General features: G+C 41.7%; 1 protein-coding gene across 8 annotated transcripts in view; it reads right to left on the reverse strand.

Annotated features, from left to right (window-relative positions):
* Positions 1 to 23893, reverse strand: part of pebp4 (phosphatidylethanolamine binding protein 4) — a 39019-nt gene that overhangs the window by 11229 nt on the left and 3897 nt on the right. For 3 of the 8 annotated variants that reach the window (XM_002932705.1, XM_004912528.3, XM_031899309.1), the window contains exons 2-5: positions 22768 to 22876; positions 21611 to 21748; positions 21335 to 21467; positions 703 to 801 (exon numbers count right to left, since the gene is read on the reverse strand). In XM_002932705.1, the coding sequence (XP_002932751.1) occupies positions 703 to 801; positions 21335 to 21467; positions 21611 to 21732 (354 nt within the window). In that variant the 5' untranslated portion in view covers positions 21733 to 21748; positions 22768 to 22876. Of the gene's footprint in view, positions 1 to 702; positions 802 to 21334; positions 21468 to 21610; positions 21749 to 22290; positions 22367 to 22767; positions 22877 to 23641; positions 23759 to 23893 lie in introns of those variants that run through there. The other 5 variants (XM_031899310.1, XM_031899313.1, XM_031899311.1 and 2 more) reach the window with 5 other exon arrangements.

The raw sequence follows: 23893 nt of genomic DNA on the forward strand, positions 1-23893 counted from the left end.
CTACAAGACTTTATTTGACACTATCCTACAAAATCTCCAGTGTAGTTTAGCACTGATTTTTCCTGTCCTCTTCTATTCACTTTCCATCATGACTTCCAAACTACTGCTTGGTTGCTAAGGTAATAAATCCTACCAATTATATAGCAATTCTGAACCTGAACTACCCCTTTAATTACAAGTTATTGTAATTAGTATCAGCTCATTATAAGAAAACAGAAGCACAGTTATGGTTCAGGCAGCTTTTTATTTTAGCTCTGTGGTTGGCTACTCATGTAGTTTACAAATGTAGCCACACGCATGGTCAAAAATTGGACGCAAATGTTGCATTTTTTTTGTGCCATTAATTTAAAGCTGCATTGTGAATGACCCTTTCCTATATCCTCTCTTTCAGTTATAGTCATCAATATCTCCAGTGCTGACACCAGGCCCAGACTGGCAATCTGGGGATTTTGGCAAATGCCAGAGGGGCTGCTGTAAGATGCCATAGTCACTCACTATTTATTGGGCTGGTGGGCTGTTTGGCCTCTGGGTACTTGAAATGCCAGGGCCTATTTTGACTCCCTCCCTGGACCTGGCTTACCCTACCAATCCCCAGCATTTATGTTCTAATAATCTATAACCTCCTCCAAACCACAATTCATCTCTCAGCGTTCTGGCTTGTAACTTGTTCTGCTAAACGCCATGTCCTGCATATTTACTCACCGGTATATCAGTAAGGACCCAGTGCCTCCAGTATCGATATTTGGGGTCCCATCGGGATGGTGCATCTGGATCCACCATAATCAGGACATATTTTAGTCCCTAAAACGAGAAACATTTTTTTAAACTCTCAATGCTTACTAAAAGAACAATATATCAAAAGAATAATAAAATAATATAAAATAAATAAAGAATGCTCTTATATAAACACATTGCTGGGGGAGGGGCTATCATTCTAATGCAGATAAAATACAGATAACAGTTGTAACTCTCAGCAAATAATGCAGTTTATGGGAATATTACAGAAGGCAGAGCTGTTCCTTTATATGACAATTTACAGCTCCATTCAAAAGGCACCCATATGTTCTCTCCTCCCAGGCCCGGACTGGCAATCTGTAGATTCTGGCAAATGCCAGAGGGGCTGCTGTAAGATGCCATAGACACTCACTATTTATTGGGCTGGTGGGGGGCTGTTTGGGCCTCTGTGTACTTGTAATGCAAGGGCATTTGAATCCCATTTTGGATCTGCCTCCTCCCTAGTCATATGAATGTATGGGGAGCCAAAGAAAACCACTAGGAGTTGGGAGTAAAAAGGGAAAGAAAGTCAAAGCAAGAGAGTCACCTAGAGAAAAGGAATGATAGTCCTGGAGCATTTAAGGACATTTAAGCAAAGCAAGTACTATCTAAATCCCCAGAGAGGCAAAATGGAAATGGAAATGCAGGAAACTGCCCAAAGAAAATATCAGACATGGGTGAATTTTTATTTACTATTATGGCAAAGTCTGACATTTTCCCATGATCTTAGTTTCACCGGCACCTCTATCTATACTGTCCATGTCTTCCTGAAAGCTCCCGCCAACTCTGCAGAACTCTGGCCATTTTGGGGAGATACTCACCCTAAAAATCTGTTAGTGGATCAGGCTTAGAGTCCAACAGAATGAGCACATATGGGTTGGTAGAAGAACTTCAGAAACCGGCAAGCTGCAGAACAGGGTTTGTGAAAGCCCCCATTTGTTATAGTGATTGGATTATTTAAAGCTCCGTTTCTGTGACAACTGCTCAGCCTGAAACATGCATTATGTGTAACGTGGAGACCTCATTGAGAAGGATTCTGGGAGATGCCGTGGCAAGACATCTTCAGCTCAGCAAGCCTGCCCTCCCCTTGGAGCAGCTTCTCAACCTCAAAAACTATGCACAGTATTTCTGCATGAATTCTAATCCCCCTAGTTATATAGATATTCATCCGCAGACCAGCCAATACCTACTGACCAAACTGCATTTTGTCTGTCATCCCACGTCAGGAAAGATAACTGCATAGGGCGACACGTGAGAGGAGGTGCTTGGTCTAAGGTGCATGGGGCACAGGGGAAAGGGAGGCTACCTGCCCCAGTCTATACTTTGGTCTGGTATGAGAAATAAGATATCAGTCATAAGGTGCATTGGCACAGGGGAAAGGGAGGCTACTTGCCCCAGTCTATACTTTGGTCTGGTATGAGAAATAAGATATCAGTCATAAGGTGCATGGGGTACAGGGGAAAGGGAGGCTACCTGCCCCAGTTTATACTTTGGTCTGGTATGAGAAATAAGATATCAGTCATAAGGTGCATTGGCACAGGGGAAAGGGAGGCTACCTGCCCCAGTCTATACTTTGGTCTGGTATGAGAAATAAGATATCAGTCATAAGGTGCATTGGCACAGGGGAAAGGGAGGCTACCTGCCCCAGACTATTCTTTGGTCTGGTATGAGAAAGAAGATACCAAAAAAAAATGCATATAGGGCACTTGACTTTATTATTCTGCATTACTGTAGAGAACAGTTCTTGAACATGGCTTGAAGTAAAAAAAAAAATAGAAAATTCACTGAGGAAGGTCTAATACATATATTGTTATCATGAAATAAAATAGAAGTTTAAAGTCAGAGGCAAATTCTAACAAGGCATAATTGAATAAGAAATGACATATACAGCATTTTAATGTTGTTCCCAAGTGTCCTTTGGGTTAGGGAAGATGCAATGGATGTTGAGAGAAACATCAGGTCAGTCTAAAGACTGCCAAGTAGCTTTATTTATCTGTTTGTTATAGTTTATAGGGTTTTACATCATGTGGTATCTTCAAAATAATGTGGGCTTTAACTTTTTGGCAGAGCCCACAGACATGCAAGTAAAATGCAACAGATTGCGCTTGCCTTGCTGACTGGCCAATAATCATTCATCCCCAGCTCATTTCATACCCAAGGATTCTATCAATTTCTTTGTATGGCTTCAAATAATTCATAACTGTAGTGTTTAAAAACAGCGGTTCCCAAATTGTGGGCTTTTCCCCCCACTAGGGGCTTGTGTATAGGGTCTTTCAGGCCTCACAGATATTGTTCAACTATAACTCCCAGAACCATCCAACAGCCTTTGTCTATCAATGGGGTGCAGGAAGTTAGTTAGTAGTAGTTTAACAACACCTACAGTTATCCCACACCAATAGATATGCAGGGGAGTACAAGGAAATGATCCCATGCAACTTGCTTTACACAGCAGTTTGTGTTTCTTTTGCCAGTACTTGGGCAGCAGCAGCAGCAGCAGGGAGACACACAGTTTATTAAAGTCTTATTGATTTTTTTAGGCTTGCAGTCCGACTGGAGGCGGAGGGGCTGCAATTCTTCCCACTTCTCCCTCCCCTCGGCAAATGCTATCCTCCTCCGCTGGAGACAACCACTCGGGCTTCCCCTGGCTGGATCACTGCGGGGGCTATGTGGAAAATACCAGAGAAAGGGAGATAGGAGAAGGAAGGCTGAGCTACTGAATGTCACATTACACAGGAAGTGATGATCAATGTGAAATAACCCTTAAGGTGCCAAACTGTGCCAGGGATAACTTTCCAGATCCATTTCCATACTTACATAGGGTCCCAGGCTGGGGTTTTTTAAGCCACCTTTTTATCAATTTTACTATGAATTTTATGGCATCTATTTATTCTTTTAAGCACTTATGCCCACCTTTTTAGCACTTTTATGGATTTCGGTGCAATAGCCTCCGGGTTCCACTTTGGGACCTCTTCGGAGGTCCATTGTTTACCCTGTCCCCTTCTACGCTTTGACTTGGAGGGGAATGGACAAAGGGATCCCTCTAGCCTTGCGACGAAGGGACCCTTGCCTCCTGCGGGCCTTTTGGCTGGGGGGGGGGGGGTGTCAGGGATGAAGGGGTTCCCCTGAGCTTCGGCGAGGGGGTTCCTGAAGATTTTGGGATCATTTTTGCGCCTTTTGGCCAGGTGAACCTGGAAGTTTTGGACTCTTTAGAGTCATGCACCCTAATGCATTGTGTGGCATTTTTGCGCCTTTTGGCCAGGTGAACCTGGAAGTTTTGGACTCTTTAGAGTCATGCACCCTTATGCATTGTGTGGCACTTTTATGTGAGCACTTTTTGCACTTGGGTGACTGAAGCACACGGGCTTCAATAAGAATAAAACCGGTGCCATCTCAGCTACAGTGCAACCAGAGGCAAGAAAAGAGTAGGCTTTACTATATAACTGATACTATCGTTCAGTATGTGAAATAACCATCATAAGACAGCAAATATAAAGGCACCAGGCACTCCTGGGAAGTCCAGTCTGAGTCAGTTGGACGAATACAACTATGATCAGACTTAATTGGTCTAACATGTCCACCATATAATAGGCTGTGGCACTTGTACAGCTGGAGCACAGCTAATGCATATACTGATCTAGTTACATGAGATCCAACACTATTAGACCACCATGCAGAGGCCAATAAAAGCTGTCAGTGTATGGGGTCCTGCCACTGGCCTGCTTGCCTGATATCTGACCAAAAATGATCCAGATATCTATGATGGAGGTTAAAACATCCCAACTGGTGAGGATCTTGTTGCCCCATTGTGGTTTGATCATTGGTTCAAGGCCAGGAGCTTGATTGGTCCAGGTCATTGGTGGCCAAACGAGGCAAAGATACGTTTGTTTGGTAAGCAGATTTTAGAGTGTATTCCCAGCTTTAAGTATCTTTCTAATCTGAGTTAGCCCAGGCCAATCTGCATCCAAATTACATGGAATAGCTAAGAATATGCACCTAAGAATGATGTGTGCACTTCAAATTAAACTTATGTGTTCTGTAACTTAGGGATTCTGTTGTGATTGGTATGGGGTCATTTTATCACTATATGACACTGTGTACATTGCAAAATAATCCATTCTACCATTTATAATGTTATTCTTGAACCAATCTTAGTGCATTGTGCCTGAGTCTGAGCTTTCAGAAGGAGCCAGCGCTACACATTAGAACTGCTTTCAGGTAACCCATTGTTTCATTGTTTCTTCAACTCAATGTTATTTCCCAAGTCGTGTGATGACTTGGCTGTCTCCCATTGTTCCTGCTTCGGTGCTATTCTCATATCTACCACTAGGCGGGGCACAGACCATGTTTAGATTTTTGAATTAATTTTAATCTATATAATGCTAAAACCTTTTCTGCCCTTAAAGTAAACTGCTTTATCTGTAGTGTCAGAAATCATTGCCTCTCACTGTATATATTGAATTTTGGGCTAAAGTTCCTACTACCTGTAAAATTCTCATTGTTATTGGAAGTCACTGTACCATTGTTTACAAGTGAACATTGTTTATATATGTATATATATATATATATATATAAATGGAGCACACCCTATAGTAATTCAAACGCCCTGGGTGCTGGCAAAAAATAGTAATAATATAGAAGTGTCAGACAGCTTCATTTTACAATATAAAGTGGTATGAGTGGCTTCTGGCATTCCTCTGCCAGCTAATATATTGTAGAACAACTGCCCCATAGCTATTAGGCCAAATATATATATATATATATATATATATATATATATATATACATAGAAGCAGAGAGCCACACACACAGGGACTTTGCAATAAATGAAAAGTTTATTGAAAAAAAAAAACAACGTTCCTCTTCCCTGCTCGAAACGTTGGATTTTTTTCATAAACTTTTCATTTTCTGCAAAGTCCCTGTATGTGCGGCTCTCTGCTTCTATGTATATATATATATATATATATATATATATATATATATATATATATATATATAATAGCTATGGGGCAGTTGTTCTACAATATATTAGCTGGCAGAGGAATGCCAGAATCCACTCATACCACTTTATATTGTAAATTGAAGCTGCCTGACACACCAAGTACAGTTGGTTCTCATCTCAATAAATGTATTTTGATAACTACCAGTACTAGCAGTGTTAGCCATTAGGGCTAAGGCACAGAGGGCATTTTATTAGGGTAACTAAATGCCCCGTTACCACTCCTGATAATATTATATGAAAAGCACATTGAGTTGACCTCCCCCTGTCACCAGACCAATAAATAGTGACTGTCTATAGCATCTTACAGCAGCTCCTCCATAGTCTGGGCCTGGACCAATGTGGTCTGAAGGCTCAGTGATAAAGATAGTAAGAGTCTGAGCCATAAAGCATGTAAGAGTTGCAGCTTTGTAAGAGTGTAAGAGTAAGGAAATAGGCTCCAACATTGGGTAACACAGGAACCGTTGCAGGAAGCATTTCCTCTGTGACAGCAGCTTCATTCAGAGACATACTGATCTTGCTATCTCTAGTGCCCGGGGGCCTCTCAGCTCATAACCTGAAACCGCTTAATGCTGCTACTTTCTGTCTTGACAAACTAGACCAGATAGAGTCATTCTAGTCTCATGTGTGGCCCCTGCGCTGCCCTATATGCACGAGTGACAGCCAATGGACACACATTACTACAAGCAGATATTTCATAGAACATAACAGCCCTATAGAGCTGCACAGCAGGGACCCTGTGTACCAGACTAATGTTATGGGCAGGAAGTGTATGTAATCAGCTGGTTACTGTGACTCACATATACCAAACTGTACACTGGAATAAATGGTATTATAAGCAAAATGTAGCACTGGTTCCGGGAACGCAGGGCCAAAAGCTCAGCCAGAAATAGATAAGGAGAAGAAGTATTCTAAAAGAAAGGAAAGAGGAAGGGGAGGGGACAAGTGACATTACAGGGAGGGTGAAACAGAAGGGAAAGTACATCATTTGAGTGAGGGGGAGAGTGACAACTAATGGAAACTTCAGAGAGAAGAAGTGATGATGACACACAATGAAAATGATACACAATACAAGGAATAAAGAAACCCCGAGACTCAGGTTAGGGACCCTGCGGGGGCCCCAGGTAAAGGCATGGCTGAGGTAGTACAGCTATAAGGAAAGGTTATAGATCTGAAGAGAGATGGAGAGAAATAGAGGAGCTGGGAATGGGGCAACAGGAAAAGAGAAAATAGCAAGGGGGCAAATAAGGAGTAATAAATCATAGATAGATATTCTAAAATAAGGAATAAAGAGGAAGTTCACTATCATTACATCATTTCAATTTTGTAACAATACTATTTATAATCATTCATAACTCTATGTATCTGTTTATATAAAACAACATACACAATACGGCCAACAGTATCTGTACACCTGCCTATCCAACATCTCATTCCCAAACCAAGGAGATTATATATGAAGTCCCTTTTCTGGCAAGGTTCCACTAGATGTTGGAACAGTGTTGGTGGGATTTGCTTCCATTCAGCCTCATCATGGGGATCAGGCCTGGGTCAGAGGGTTCCAATTCATCCCTCAGGTGGTCAGTATGGTTAAGGTTAGAGCTCTGTGAAGGCTAGTTCTGCTCTACTGCTCCCATCTCTGCCAACCCATTCTGTATGGACCTGCCTTGCAAAACAGTTTTGAACCCAAAATGTATGGACATGACGTTTTTGGCTAAACATTTTGCCATATACAGGTATGGGATGCCTTATCCGGAAACCTCTTATCTAGAAAGCTCAGAATTACGGAAAGCCCGTCTCCCATAGACTCCATTTTAATCAAATAATTCAGATTTTTAAAATTGATTATTTCCTTTTTCTCTGTAATAATAAAACAGTACCTGTACTTGATCCCAACTAAGATATAATTACCCCTTATTGGGGCAGAACAGCCCTATTGGGTTTATTTAATGGTTAAATGATTCCCTTTTCTCTGTAATAATAAAACAGTACCTGTACTTGATCCCAACTAAGATATAATTACCCCTTATTGGGGGCAGAACAGCCCTATTGGGTTTATTTAATGGTTAAATGATTCCCTTTTCTCTGTAATAATAAAACAGTACCTTGTATTTGATCCCAATTAAAATATAATTATTCCTTAGTAGAGGCAAAACAATCCTATTGGGTTTAATTAATGTTTTATTGATTTTTTAGTAGACTTAAGGTATGAAGGTCTAAATTACAGAAAGGCCCCTTATCCAGAAAGCCCATGGTCCCAAGCATTCTGGATAATGGGTCCTATACCTATAGTATATATTTCAGTTACCATGATTTGGTTTCTTTGCTTACATGCATTACCTCTTACTAAAGGGAATAAATATACTTAATGCAGACTTTACCTATACAGAACCTATAATTAAGTCATTTTATTATATATCTCTGAGCAGATTGTGGCATTGTTCCTGTAGCAGATATCTATAGAGAATTCCATTACCAACCGTGTTTGTCTAAATACACCCATAATTACATGCAATAAGCTCCCTGAGTCACTGGGCTGAGCCCATTTTATTACACTAAAGGTGGGCCGTGGTAGGTTGTGGTCAGCCAGTATGAGACAGTGGCTATTTAGGCTTAAAAAGACTGCAAATTAGGGTTGCACTGGATCCAGTGGCATGCAGCTGAATGAATTCTGACTTTATAGGGGGTGTTCACTGTTACATTTACTTTTAATATGACATAGACTTTGCAATGTGTTTTCATTTTTTGGGGTTTTCCACTTATTTAACTTATTGTTCAGAAGCTATCCATTTTGGAATTTCAGCAGCTATCTGGTTGCTAAAGTCTTGTTTAGCTTAGCAACCAGACAGAGATGCTAATGAGATACTGGAAGATGAATAAGAGGGGGCCAAATAGAAAGATAAGTAATAAAAAGTAACAACAACAGTAAAATTGTAGCCTCAAAAAGCAACAGGTTTTTGGGTGAGTGACCCCCATTTGTAAGTTGGAAAGATGTAGAAGAGCATGGCGTATAATTCAAAAACTATAAAAAATAATAAAGACCAACTGCAAAGTTGCTAGGAATAGTACCGTACATTCTATAACATACTAGAGGTATGGGACCTATTACAGGTATGGGATCCCTTATCCAGAAACCCGTTATCCAGAAAGCTCCGAATTACGGAAAGCCTGTCTCCCATAGACTCCATTTTAATCAAATAATTCAAAATTTTAAAACTGATTTCCTTTTTCTCTGTAATAATAAAACAGTACCTTGTAATTGATCCCAACTAAGATATAATTAACCCTTATGGGATGCAAAACAATCCTGTTGTGTTTAATTAATGTTTTATTGATTTTTTAGTAGACTTAAGGTATGGAGATCCAAATTACGGAAAGACCCCTTATCCGGAATACCCTTGGTCCCGAGCATTCTGGATAACAGGTCCTATACCTGTATATAGAATGCTCTTGACCTGGGGTTTTCCGGATAAGGGGTCTTTACATAATTCAGATCTCCTACCTAAAGTCTGCTAAAAACATTATTTAAACATAAATTAAACCCAATAGGCTTGTTTTGCCTCCAATAAGGATTAATTATATCTTAGTTGGGATCAAGTACAGGTACTGTTTTATTATTACAGAGAAAAGGGAATCATTTAACCATTAAATAAACCCAATAGGGCTGTTCTGCCCCCAATAAGGGGTAATTATATCTTAGTTGGGATCAAGTACAGGTACTGTTTTATTATTACAGAGAAAAGGGAATCATTTAACCATTAAATAAACCCAATAGGGCTGTTCTGCCCCCAATAAGGGGTAATTATATCTTAGTTGGGATCAAGTACAGGTACTGTTTTATTATTACAGAGAAAAGGGAATCATTTAACCATTAAATAAACCCAATAGGGCTGTTCTGCCCCCAATAAGGGGTAATTATATCTTAGTTGGGATCAAGTACAGGTACTGTTTTATTATTACAGAGAAAAGGGAATCATTTAACCATTAAATAAACCCAATAGGACTATTCTGCCCCCAATAAGGGGTAATTATATCTTAGTTGGGATCAGTTACAAGGTACTGTTTTATTATTACAGAGAAAAAGGAAATCATTTTTAAAAATGTGAATTATTTGATTAAAATGGAGTCTATACGAGATGGCCTTTCCGTAATTCTGAACTTTCTGGATAATGGGTTTCCGGATAAGGGGTCCGATACCTGTACAAGTTAACCTACAGATGAATTACCCCATTTAAAATGATAAATAACAGAAGGGGGGTACTTTTTGTTCACAGGTGATGCAGTGGGGTCAGTTTTGGTGACATATTGGCAAATAAGTTCTGTATTTGGGCAGCTTTTCTGAAGGATATAGTATCTGGCTGAATTTTAAAATGATAGATTTGATGCATCCTTGTGGCAGACAAAGCCATTAGAGAAATTCTGCCGTGATTTGTTTTGAGGGGTTACTCTTTAAAGGGAATATAAACCCCAAAATAAAAATATGCTCTATGTTAAGCCACAATGCAAATTATAACAGGGTCTTAGACGTTGTTGCGGGTTGAGCCAGCAGTGGATGTGTTAAAACGCTGTCATTTTTCAGCATAAATACTTTGTACCTCTCTATATGGCTTTCTTGAATTTCTGTTGGAGATTAATAGCGGCCAATGATCTCAGCGCTTGAGTTAATGCAATCCATACATCAGGGAGCAGACGTGGGGAAATGCGCCTATTTATCAGCCCAGAGAGAGTGCTGAGCATGGCGCAAGTTTGCTACACGTCGCACTGAAGCTGCTGTACAGTGGTATCTGCTCACTCAGTGATAGGCTCAGAGGGGTGTTGTTTATACATGGACAAGTTGATGCTTCCATTCATGTATTCTGCAGTGGGGGGGTACAAGGGAACAGAAAGCTGCGGCATACGCTAAAGCCCCACAAGGTTTATCCCACTTCTTTGTATCATGTTTAGTTTCTGGCCCAACAGACAGTTCCTACAACGTGTGTGGGGGCAGAGTGTGGGCAATTACTCTTACTCCAAAGATGGTGGGCTAAAGAAATAAGGGAGATGGGAGGACTAAAAGCTGTATTGCTCACGTTTATCATCTCCCTTTAGGCAGTGGCACAAATGTATTACTACTAGGTACCAAGGATGCAGTCTTACAAAGGCAATGACTCTGTATTGGCCAATAACTAGGTTGCAAATATGGCGCATCCCTTTATAATCACTGGGCTCCCATTGTTTATGGAGGTACTGCAAGAGTTAAAGTGGCGGTTCACCTTTAACTTGTATGTTATACAATGTCTTGTTCCTAGCAACTTTGCAATTGGTCTTTATTAGTTATTTATTTTATAGTTTTTTTTATTATTTGCCTTCCTCTTTTACACCATTCCAGCTTTCAAATGAGGGTCATTGACCTCAGCAGCCAGAAAACCTATTGCTCTGTCCTTAACATTTTATTATAATTGTTACCTTGTAATCCTTATCTCTCTAGTCAGTCCCTTTATATTCCAGTTTCTTGTTCAAGCCACTGCCTGGTTGCTAAGGTAAACAAGACCCTGGCAACCAGCTGCCAAAAGTCTAAATTGGTGAGCTACTGAACAAAAAGCTAAATAACTAAAACAAACACAAAAAATAAAAAAAGGAAAAACAAATTGCAAATTGTCTCAGAATCTCAATGTCTATGTCATGCTAAAAGGTTTTTATTTAAAGGTGAACTACCCCTCGGCACATTGGGTGTTTTGTCCTACTAGCGATGTGTATATTTCCCCACTAGCAATTCATGTTTTGTCATCCACGGTAGCACAGATTTAAAGTGGGCAACCAAATGTACTGTATGCATTGCCCTAAATCTAGCTGTACACAGGGTCGGGCTGGGGGTGCTGGGCCCACTGGGGCTGCACCCCCCCAATGGCCCCTTCCGCCTTCACCTGCAGGGCCCCCAACACCCTCAGACCCCTCCCCCAAGTGCGCCTAAATGAAACTTATCTGCGGCGCATTGGGGGAGGGAGACCGAAGGATTGCGGGAACTCCCCGGGGGGGGGGTTCGGTTCAGGGGCGGCCCAGTCCGATGCTTACTGTACATTTCCCAATAAATTAATTTTATGATTGGGGAGGGCAAGCTAGAGTGATTGCTTTGAACCACTGATCAGACCCGGACTGGCAATCTTTGAGTTCTGCCAAATGTCAGAGGGGCTGCTGTAAGATGCCATTGAAAGTCACTGTTTAGTGGGAGCTGTTTGGGCCTCTGTGGACCTGCCAGGACCTATATTGACTCCCAGTCCAGACCTGTGACTGATATAAGTTGGGTCACTGATGATAAATTTCATGTGTTGAATCACACTATGTTGGCCAGTGCATCGTTCCTCTGCAGCTCCCCTTCCTGCTGTTCTGAGCTGATTTATACAGTACAATTGTGGATCCGACTGTTTCTACCTGTGTGGTGCCTGCTGAAAAGCCACAGAAACACCTTGCCTATCTGTGATTCAGGCCAACGCAAGCCGAGCTTTTAATGGAGTAAAGCAATCATTAAGCCTGCTCTGAGCTTCATCGGCTCACTCTGGCAAGTTGCCGCCTTGCATGGCAAGCCTCCAGCGAGATAGCAATGAAAACAAGAAAAATAATTATTTGAATTCCTTGTATGCATGCGTGTAATGCAAACGCAGTTTGAAGGAAGCTCGTTCAATAACTGCCCATTCTTGTAATCCCTTTCCACCCACCTTCCACCTTTCCACCCCATATTAAAAAAATAGCAAATATCCTTCCCACTGATGGTCAAGAACTGTGACACCTTGCTCAAGGTTGCTGTAAGGAATGGTTGGTCCCATACACCCAACCTGCCCAAATCTACCAGAAACCAGAGGGCTGGGATATTGAATAGAGTAGATAAAGCCAAAAAAACAAGTTAATCTGGCCATACACAGGCCATTAAGAGCTTTCCAACAATCAGCCAGATATCAATGACGTAGGTTTAAAATTCCTACTGGACAGGACCGCACTGACATAATGGCGTGATCCTTTCCATATGGATCTCTTTGGCCCCATTATGCTCCGATTGTTTACCTAGATCATCACAATTTGGCCCATCGTGTTGGTGGGCAAATTTGCTAAATACTCGCTCAGTAACTAAACTTGCCAAGTGGATTGTAAGATCTTTAGCTGCCTCAGACTATAGGGTATTAATAAATTAGGGCTGGAACTACCGGTAGGCAGAAGAGGCATGTGTCTATGGTACAGTGGTGAAGGGGGCTTCCAGGCACGTATGTCTTCTGTCTACCCTGAGTTCTGGCCCTTCTGTAGCTCCTAACAAGCCTGGGTCGGCGCCGCTCCCTCCCGTTCCTCCCCTGAGCCACTGTCCCCCCCCACTCACAGTTTAGCATTTATTGCAGAGGGGTCAGGGGGAGTTTGGGGTGACCAGTGGTGCATGGGGGAAGGTCCTGCCTTTGGTGCAATCAATATATATTGCCTTCCAGCACTGGGCCTTCATAAAGTACAGAAAGCATAGCATTGCAATATGTCTGCACCAGGGATCTGGGGGGGGGGGGGGGGGGGGGGGGCAGGCACCACATCTTCTGAAGTAGGGGGGGCATTACAAGCAGGGACTACAGGGCTTGAGCATTTAAACAGTCATATAACATACAAGTTCCATATTTGCAGGTTCATATCTAAAAAGAACAACTGAACCTACAGAGAATGTGTTTTATTTGACCCAGGGAATCAGTAGTAAAAAAAATATCCTGGGTTCCCTAAGTGGTGGGAAGTAGTTAAGGTAAACTGTGACCACTTTATATCAATATCAAGCAGCTCTCAGCACAAACCCGGTTAAAAATATTAACTGAATCACTGACAGATATCAGTTGATTATATGGCGTAGAAATAAGCCTGGAAAGTGGCCAAAAATGGTGCTAATACAAACCCCTCTGTTTCATGTTTCTGCCAACTTCATCACTGGTGGAGGGGGGGGGGGGTGGATGTATAAACGCATTGAGAAATCGAGAAAAGACATCCACTTAGATATATTGGCCGCTCCGATGGAGCTGCAGAGTAGTTGTAATTTGTCGCCATCTTGTGGCTGCTCAGAAAGCAACAAAGCGGTCAGTAGTGTGCAGCCAATCATGTATGTATGTTAGAATGAATACAGAGCTACCACTATATGCCACACTGTATGCTTCAACAATAACAGACATGGCAGCAAAATACCAAAAGCTGCAATTTAAAGTGGTTTCCGCACTGCCTCAATGGTGCCGAGACTGAATCAGCTGCTTTGCCAGGGCCCCAAGAGACTTGAGGGATGAAAGATTCAGACTTTTCCAGCAGGATTCGGATTCCGCCAAATACAGGTGTCTGGCCAAACTGAACCCTTAAAATAATGTGACTTTTTGCCACATGGGAAGTTGAAATCTTTCACAGAGATTCATGGTTCGGCCAGATCCTAGATACTGGCTTTGTACATCCCTAGTAATGTTACAGTGGGAGGTATGAAGAGGAGTCAGCCAGGAACGTATGGGGGCACCAGTGAAGAGATGTAGCAAAGTGAAGGGGAATTAGAGCCCTGGAAAAAGATGTGGAAGGCTTTGCCGACTGCTAAGCAGTCCTTCCCCACTCTCATATCCACTCTCTCACAATCCCAAACATGTTTTCAGCACTCCTCTGTCACTTCAGAGGACTTTGCTAGTTATTTCCATTTTCCAAGACAAAATTAAAAAAATGTGCAAGGAAATAAAGCTGAGCCCAAGGGACAGAGCACAAGCATACATTCCCTCCGCTGCTCCTTCTCTTAAATCCTTTCCCACACTGACAGCGGAGACTTCTCCTGTCTAAATCCTATTGTACCCCCTGCTCTCTTGATCCTCTCATCTCATCCCTCCTCTTGCACCTACGTTTACTCCAACTCTCACTTCTCTCTTTAATCTCTCTCACTCTCCCGGCATATTCCCACTCATTCAAGCACGCAGTTATCAAGCCTTACTATCTTACTGTCAGCCAATCTCTCTACTTCCATTCCCATCAAAACTACGAGAGCTTCTAGAACGACATGTACACAATGAACTCTCACACTATCAAACATCTAACTCCCCACTTGACCCACTTCAGTTTGGCTTCTGCCCCCACTACTCTACAGAAACTGCCCTCACTAAAGTAGCAAATGACTTACTCGCTGCCAAGCAAAGGGCCACTATCCTCCACTAATCCTGCCTGACCTTTCTGCAGCTTTTGACACTGTTGATCATTCTTTCTTGTTCCATATTCTATTCTTACTAGGGATTCAAGAAACTGCTCTTTCTTGGATCTTCTCATATCTTTCCGACCGATCCTTCAGTGTCTCCCATACGGCCTGCACCTCCTCCCCTCGCCCTCTGTCAGTTGGGGTACCTCAAGGCTTCGTTCTTGGACCCTTCCTATTTTCAATAGCTGTATATACCACTGGACTTCAATATGGGTTTCAATATAATTTATATCCATATGATACTCAAATCTACCTCTCTTCTCCAGCCTGCCCTCACTCTTAGCTTGTGTCACAGCAATGTTAGCAGTCATGTCCTCTTGTTGCCTCAAAATCAACGTAAACTAAACTGAACTAGTCATCTTCCCACCTTACAACTCTGTTTCCCTGCCTGTCATCACTGTTAGTGTGGGAAATAATAATATGACTCCAGTTCTGAAAGTTTGCTGCCTAGGAGTCACATATGCTTCCACCTTAAGAGCATCTCTTGAGTTTGACCCTTCCTCTCACATGAGACTAACAAAATTCTCATCTGTACCCTCATTGTATCTCATTTAGACTACTGTAACTCACTGCTCTGTGGGCTTCCCCTGTCTAAACTGACCCCACTCCAATCCATCATGAACAGTGTTGCCAGATTCATACACCTCTCCTCCCGCTCCACAAGTGCCACCTGTCCCGGCACTGGCTGCCTGTTATATATAGAACTTACCTACAAAGCACTCACCGGAGCCGCACCCCTCTATATAATCACCCTAACCCCCAAGTACCCCCCAGATGTAACCTTCCATCTCCTCCTCACTCATTACTTCATCTCTCACCCGCATCCAGGACTTCCCACGAGCTGCACCCATCCTCTGGAACGCTCTCCCCCATCCCATTACACACTCTCAGAGTCTCTAGGCTTTTAAACGATCACTAAAAACTCACCTTTTCATTCAAGCCTATAATGTAAGCCCTCAACAACTTGGTTACCTACTAAACCCACTACTCTTTGCTCACACACTCACTAAGAACTGGTATTCACCTCACTTTACAAACAGGAATTCTACCCCCCTCAGTAGTAGATACCTCATTTTCTCATCATTTATAAATTTGCCAAAAATCACTTTAAAGCAATTGTGCATTATTCACCACAAGAGCCTGTCCCAATGGAACTTACAATACAAGGCACATTCACACTACACACACATAAACAAACACACACACACAATAGAGTCAGCTGCACCAACAATGGTAGGTTGTTTATTTTCCCACGCGTGAGGCAACTGGGCACCTGTTTATACAAAGAATATCAGGGGGAGCAGTAGCCCTCCAGCATCAATAAGCGCAATTGCTCAAAATTCATCTTAAGGGTCAGGATGAAGAAAACTGATGCTCAGCGCAACTGTCCAAAAATGCAAGGAGTGTGTTTGGACTAGGGATGCACTGAATCCGGGATTCAGTTTGGGATTAGGCTAAGATTTCAGCTGAACCCAAAAATGATGGATTCGGTGCGTCCCTAGTTTGGACAAAAGTACCCTTAATATATAGTGTAAATATGTGCACAGCCTTGCATCCATTTTAGCACAGATTCACTTGCAGTCGTAAATAAGCCCTAATATATACAGTGCCTTTACTATAGAGGGAGCAGACCCAGTAATATCCAGTATATCCAATATTCCCTCAGTTACTGCCTGCACAACTGCACCTACAGGCATCCAGCACGTGCAACTGCATGGTCACAAGAAATGGCTTGGGCAGTGTCAGTATAAAGTACCCCAGTGGCACTGAAACTTCTAGTGCCACTGTTTGCTTAACAAGTCAGGTGTGCAACACAAACATAGATACCCACTGCCCCCTTGTGGCCAGTCTGTGAAACATTCTGCATGAACATGTATAGTAATGTCTAATAATTACAGTATCATTGTATATTATTTCAATATAATATATTATTATAATATAACATTAAGTATAACATATCTTATACAAAATATTTTCATATTATATACAGTTATATGTATTATAATATTTAAGTGTAATAAAAAGACACTAAATAAAAGCAAAGTACTAACATTTTCTACTTCAAAATAATTCAACCCATAATGATAGAATCTACGTTAGGGGTAGTTTGCCTTTAAACTAACTTTTAGTGTGCTGTAGACGGTTTGATTCTGAGACAACTTACAACTGGTCTTCATTATTTATGGTTCCAGGTTGGAATTTCAGTATTTTAGTAGTTTGAAAGAGATACTGCAAGATTAATAGTAAAACCTGACCTGGATAAAAGGTTAAAGCGGACCTGTCACCTTAAGAAATAATTTCAAATTGTTTTCTATTGTGTTTGGCAAGCAAAATAAACTTTACTTATACTATATAAATTATTTTAATCTTATTTTCTTCAGCCTTGGAATTCACAATTGCAGCAAGCAGGCAGGGGCCATTTTGTGGACACTGTTATCAAAGCAGGCATTGCATCCTGCCTATATTTTGTTTCTGTGCCAGTATGGGGGGCCTTATACCCATATCCATGCACTGGTTACATAATTACATGGTGAGGAGGGAGGGGGAATGTGAGGAGGGCAGCAACATCTAAGAAGTTCTGAATTGAAAGTGAAAGTAACTGTCTGCCTAAGGCATAGAGGCGGGGCAGGCAATATATGATTGACAGCTGGGATTTTAAAATGCTTTTATAATGGGTATGGATGCGGTAATAAAAAAAATTATTTTGGGTTTCATGTTTAATTTGAAAAGGGCTTTTATTATACAGCTTTTTATGTCTGGGTGACAGGTCCACTTTAAGTAATACAAAGTAACAATAACAGTACATTTGAAGCCTCACAGAGCAATAGATTCTTGGATGCCGGGGTCAGTGACCCCCATTTGAGAACTGGAAAGAGGCAGCAGAAAAAGGCTAATAATTGAAAAACTATAAAGAATATAAATGAAGACCGAAAAGTAGCTAAAAACAGGACTAAAAGGTGACCTGGTCACAAACTATCCTTTTGAGGGATTCTGAAATCTGAAGCTGGTAGGCTGCAGGGGAGGGTAGTGGGAGGAGCCAGCTATTGAAAAAAGATGGAATAAGAAGCGTGGAGAATTTTAACAGAAATGTAGTGTTTCAAATAAGACTTTTATTGTATAATTTCATGGATTATGTTTAAATGAATACAAATATATTACAATGGTATTAGGACTGTGATGCCCTATTATTTGGCTGTTTATATTTCAAATGGAGAGTTGGTCTGACATCTAGGGTTGCCACCTTTTTAATATAAATTTACCAGCAGGGGGCCAAAACAAAAGGGGCGGGTTGTGATGTAGGAGGGGGTGGGGCAGTAACAAAAGGGGCAGGGATATGATGTGATAGACATTGCCAGGAGTATCAGGGAAGTAGGAAAAGTAAGAGTAAGTTTAGGCAGCTTAAGGGGGCTGAACTTCAGGATATTATAGATTTACCAGCAGCTACATTGCAACCACTAGATGTTCTGTTTGTGCTCTAGTTAGGAGAGTATGGTTATAAGTCACTCTAGGAGTGACAGGCAGGATATTTAGATGGGCAGAGATAGCCCCACCAGGAGTAAGAGGGGTTAAGACCCCCCAGCACTCATGGCTGGAGTTCAGGGCATGTAGTGGCTAGTTAGATGACCATACCGGGAGATTCCTAATCAAGGGTACTTAGGTGTGAGTACCGGGGCGAGTCCTTGTGGTGGGTCAGCCTGGTGGGAGTAACGGGGAGAGCCCTAAGAGAGGGTCTCCTGGCGAGAGTACCGGGGGGAGCTCCTAGATAGGATCACCTGGCGGGAGTACCGTGAGTAGCTCTGAGAGAGAGGTTCTCTAAAAGAGAGGTAAAGGAGAAGTGTCACCGTAACTGTTCATGTACTGTACCCTGGAAGTCCTGCCTGCACTTAATAAAGCAAGTTCATCTGGTTCATCATCATAACCGGTGTCTTGGCTATTCATATACAGAGGATCAGTGTCGGACTGGCCCACCAAGATACCCGGAAAACTCCCGGTGGGCCCAGGTGTCAGTGGGCCCTCCTGCTCCTGACCATTTGGCCTACTTCATGGTCATTCCCTATTTCTGAATGGGAACAAAGGACAAATAGATGGAAAAATAGATGCTAGCATGTAAATAAAGGGAGGAAAGTCTGACACTGCAGAGGATCCTCAACTGCCTGGTAAGCAGCTACCCCAAGGGAGGGGCAAGGTATCGGGAGTTGTAGGGGGTCCCTGTCCAAGGAGGACACTACAGAGTTTCCCAGGGAGGAGTGTTATAGTTCTACCAATACCTGCCCTGGGTGGAGGCATGCCAAGTAACAGCAATATCATACCTGCCCCCCATAGTAAGCGGGGACACATGGCTCCTGTAGCGCCACACACAGGTGGCTGCGTGTTAAAAGTACAACAGTAGCCATAATAGGGTTACATTTGTATTACTGGCCCCGCCCTTGGCAGGTGTTTTTTTACTGGACAAGCTGGGTAGCAACCCTACTGACATCAGAGGCTCCTGTTTGAACATACTCAATAATTCTGGCAGTTTTCATGTCGCTGAAGCAGCGTCTTTGGTGAATCTGGCACATCATTTCCATGGCACAGTTACATAATTCACAGTTGCCCCAAATGTGACTTTGCTTTGCATTTCTACCCAGTGTGTGGGTATTGTAGCTGATGGGCAAGGGTCCTGCTACTAAAGCAATAAGGGAGAGTAAGTAGAAGAGAGAATGGATTGCTGAGAAGGGAAGAACCTGAGTCCCTACATGCCGCCATGCTAATGTGTGTTAATTAGCGGCAGATGAGGTACAACAGCACCCGCACTGGGAATGCTGAAATGTCAAAGCAAGATTCTTGGCACCACAAGATGAACAACCATCTGTATAAGGAATACATCTTCTGTCATTCTTCTGCATAACAAACTGCATTTGTTCTAAGGAAGCTTGTGGCACCGTGCCCAAGATAAGTGATTGGCACAGGAACTTGGCTGCAGGTTATCTGGGCATGTGCTATTTGTTAAGTCTATTGCAACAGCACAGCCATCGTCATAGGGGTCTCTGAGGCAGCGTGCAAAGTGCAAAACCGGTGCAGTGTAATTTTTTGGCCTTCCTGCCCTGCACAGAAACCTGCAGCTACCCTGGAGAATATAGTGCTGACCAGTGCTGTATTCATGAGAGACTGGAGGGGCTTAGACACCCCATAAATTGCCTATTGTTTAGGCACGCAAGTTAGAGAGTGGCGGAAGAAGCAGGTTGCAACCTGTCCTTAAGGTACTTGAGTCAAAAACCTTTCTTTGCACTCCTGTATAGTTGCACTCAACGCCACTTAGTCTGTTCCACATCCCATTCCAAATTCAGCGCAGAGCGCCTATTGACACAGGTGAACTCTGGAGCTACTGCCACTTGTGTAAAGAATCAGGCACATCTTATTTTGGAGGCAAAAAGCACTTTGCACACTGTACTTATGGTAAGTATATGACACAACTTGCCTATTGCAGGCACTAAGGACAGGGCTGGCCTGCACCCTTCAAGGTTGGACTGGGCTGGCGCTGACTCAATCCCCACCACCTACCACTCCCTGCTGTTATTTCCTACATTTCTAACCATGTTATCGTCTAAGAGTAGCCCTTACCAAAGGTTGAACCTCCAAGGTGGGCTTGAACTGAAATAATACATCAACCACTGCCCTACAGTTATTTTTCCGGTTACACCCAAACCCCATAGTCCATCTCCTCCTGATACTGCCTATCTAGAAAGCTTCAAAAAGTTTCTAATAAAGTTTGAGGGACGTCAATAAAGTAATGAAAATATCTTGGAAGCAGTAAAGGGGCAACTGGAGCTCCATTATGTCCCTGGAATTTAATGACTTCTCACAGCAAATCATTAGGTATTAAAATACTGATGACTCCTGAAGTTTTTTACAAAGTCTCCACACAAAATGACATAGGTCTGCACTGACAAAACAGTTTTGAGTTCTGTTGTGGTTATTGGGCATGTACTTCTATAAATAGGGCAAAATGAAAAAAAAAACAAGTGAAAAATTTAGGACTCAGCAAACTTTTTTTTTTTATTCAGTGGTAAAGAATTGCTGATATTTTTGAACTTCAAAATGCCCAGTACTCTCCTATTTATCATATGCATGGTATTGAGCAGGGATCCCCAATCTTTTTTACTCATGAGCCACACTCAGATATAAAGAAGTGTTAGGAAGCCACACAAGCATGAAAACGTTTTTTGGGGATGCTAAATAAGGGCTGTGATTGGCCAGCCCCATGGGGACTGCTGGCCTGCTGGAAGCTCTGTTTGGGGTAAAACAGTGTGTCTGTGCTTCCAAAACTTGCTAACATTTTTTGGTGGAAAATAAAAAAGCACTTTCCATGATTTACGTATACTTACCGGCTGGGCTTTGGAGTATCTGAGGAGAGGATAATCCCACACTTTAATGAGGCTCCGAGGAAAGTCAAAACAGTTGGGGATATAGATGCAGGACACGCGGCCAATATCTGGATATATGACATCTAAATCTTTACTGCAAGGCAAAAGAAGGATGAGAAATAAAGGATAAATAACGGCATGAAAAACCACAACAGGGAAGCAAAGAGGATGGAGGTAGGGCAGGAAACACAATCTGTGGCTCATTATTTCTGGACTCATTTCTGCAAAATGTCTCACCTGCAGAATTTTTCATCATTAGCATTGAAGAGTTTCCTTATGGAACATTCCTCAGCCTGAAGTGTACAGAAATGGGCAGCCAATGACAGGAGAGCCAAGAGTGGCAACCAGATCCTGGCCATCGCGATCTAGAGCAATCTAGAGCAAGATAAAGAGAATCATGCAACATTAAGTTGTCTTGACTTGAACTGAGATAGAGGAACATGTAAAAGACATTTTCTTGGAAGCAGATACGTCAAATGGCCAATGTATCTGGACATTTAAGAATTAAGGGAATGAATAAGAAGTTGGTCCTCTTAGCCCGTTACACTTCTAGAAAGGCTTTCTGTGCTGTCCTCACTTTGTGAATATGGGCATTATTGTGCAGAAACTGTTGCCACAAAGTATGAGGCTTGACATTATAAAGAATCCCATGATGATGTGGCCCCTGTGTCAGCAATGCTATATAGTTTAGGCAATTCCAGTTATGAAAAGGGCACCCCCCTACATTTGCTCATATGTTCTATTTTTGTTATAAACAGCATCATTTAATCTGCTTCATATTAAAAACAAAGTCTACAAGACAGCTGCTAACAGTGTATTCAAAGCAGCATCACTGGTTAGGGGGATAAAACCCAAATATGCCACTGATAGCTAAATTCTAAACCCTAATGTCCACAACTGAGGGATTTAATACTTACAGACAATGGCGGAAGACTAAACAACAAACAAAGGGAGTTAGATATTCTATATGAATACAAATGCAGGATCTGAAGAATCATTAAGAAGATGTGCTTGCATTGTCTAGATATTAATTTCAGAGCTGCTATGGTAACAAGTGATGGGGTGGTGCCAGGGATCTAGGGCACCGGTGAAGAAAGCATTCTTGCAGCTGAAAGTACGTGGACACAAAATGTAAAACCAATGATTTATTATGTAACATGAATGGCATGGATGCAGCAAAAAGACTGTATATTTTTGTTTTTTTGTCAGAGTATAACTACTGTATACAGCACTGCCTGGGAAGACATGTTATTGTATCTTGAAAGACAAAGAGCACTTAATGTAACAGAACCACAACAGCAGAGAGAATATACCCGCTAGTGGCACTTGTTTTCCATACTGGAAAATGTTTTGGCTTAGGCACAATACATAAACCAGATGCGGGTTTTACTTACTTTCTGGACTTACATCCAATACATTCAGGATCTTTAGTTTTAATTAGACGGCCCTCAGCCTTCCTACTGCCAAATCCTTTATCCCTCCTTTTTCCTTAGTTTCTATCTTCTATCAGTTATACATAAAAGAGAAATAGAAAGGTAGTCAGTGCAGTGGTACCAAGAAGATAGTTCATAACTGATCTGCAGGTCTAGATTTGGTAGTACAGGTATGGATCCCTTATCCACAAACCAATTATCAAGAAAGTTAAAAATTACAGAATTACGGAAAGGCCATCTCCCACAGACTCAATTAATCAAATAATTCACATTTTTAAAAATAGTTTCCTTTTTCTCTGTAATAATAAAACAGTACCTTGTATTCCATCCCAACTAAGATATAATTACCCCTTATTGGGGGCAGAACAGCCCTATTGGGTTTATTTAATGGTTAAATGATTCCCTTTTCTCTGTAATAATAAAACAGTACCTGTACTTGACCCCAACTAAGATATAATTACCCCTTATTGGGGGCAGAACAGCCCTATTGGGTTTATTTAATGGTTAAATGATTCCCTTTTCTCTGTAATAATAAAACAGTACCTGTACTTGATCCCAACTAAGATATAATTACCCCTTATTGGGGGCAGAACAGCCCTATTGGGTTTATTTCATGGTTAAATGATTCCCTTTTCTCTGTAATAATAAAACAGTACCTTGTATTCCATCCCAACAGATATAATTAATCATTATTAGAGCCAAAACCATCCTATTGGGTTTAATTACTGTTTAAATATTTTTTTTAGTAGACTTAAGGTAGGAGATTCAAATTACAAAAAGACCCCTTATCCAGAAAACCCCAGGTCCCGAGCATTCTGGATAATGGGTCCAATACCTGTAGATCCAGGGGTCCCAGCTCTGTTAATGAATCTTCCTGTTGCATGGAAGACAGTTCATAACTGGACAGTAGATCTGGAGTTGTCAGTAGATCACAACAACTTATAAACAGAAACCTTCCTGTTTTTTTCTAATTTTTCACATTTCAAAAGAGTATCAAATAATGTATGAATGTATATAGAATTTATGATGTTATATTGACATGCAATTGATGTGGCCAAGGCTGTCATTATACTTTTTCCTACATTTG

Source organism: Xenopus tropicalis, chromosome 3 (assembly GCF_000004195.4).
Source record: "Xenopus tropicalis strain Nigerian chromosome 3, UCB_Xtro_10.0, whole genome shotgun sequence".
NCBI classification, from domain to species: domain Eukaryota; kingdom Metazoa; phylum Chordata; class Amphibia; order Anura; family Pipidae; genus Xenopus; species Xenopus tropicalis.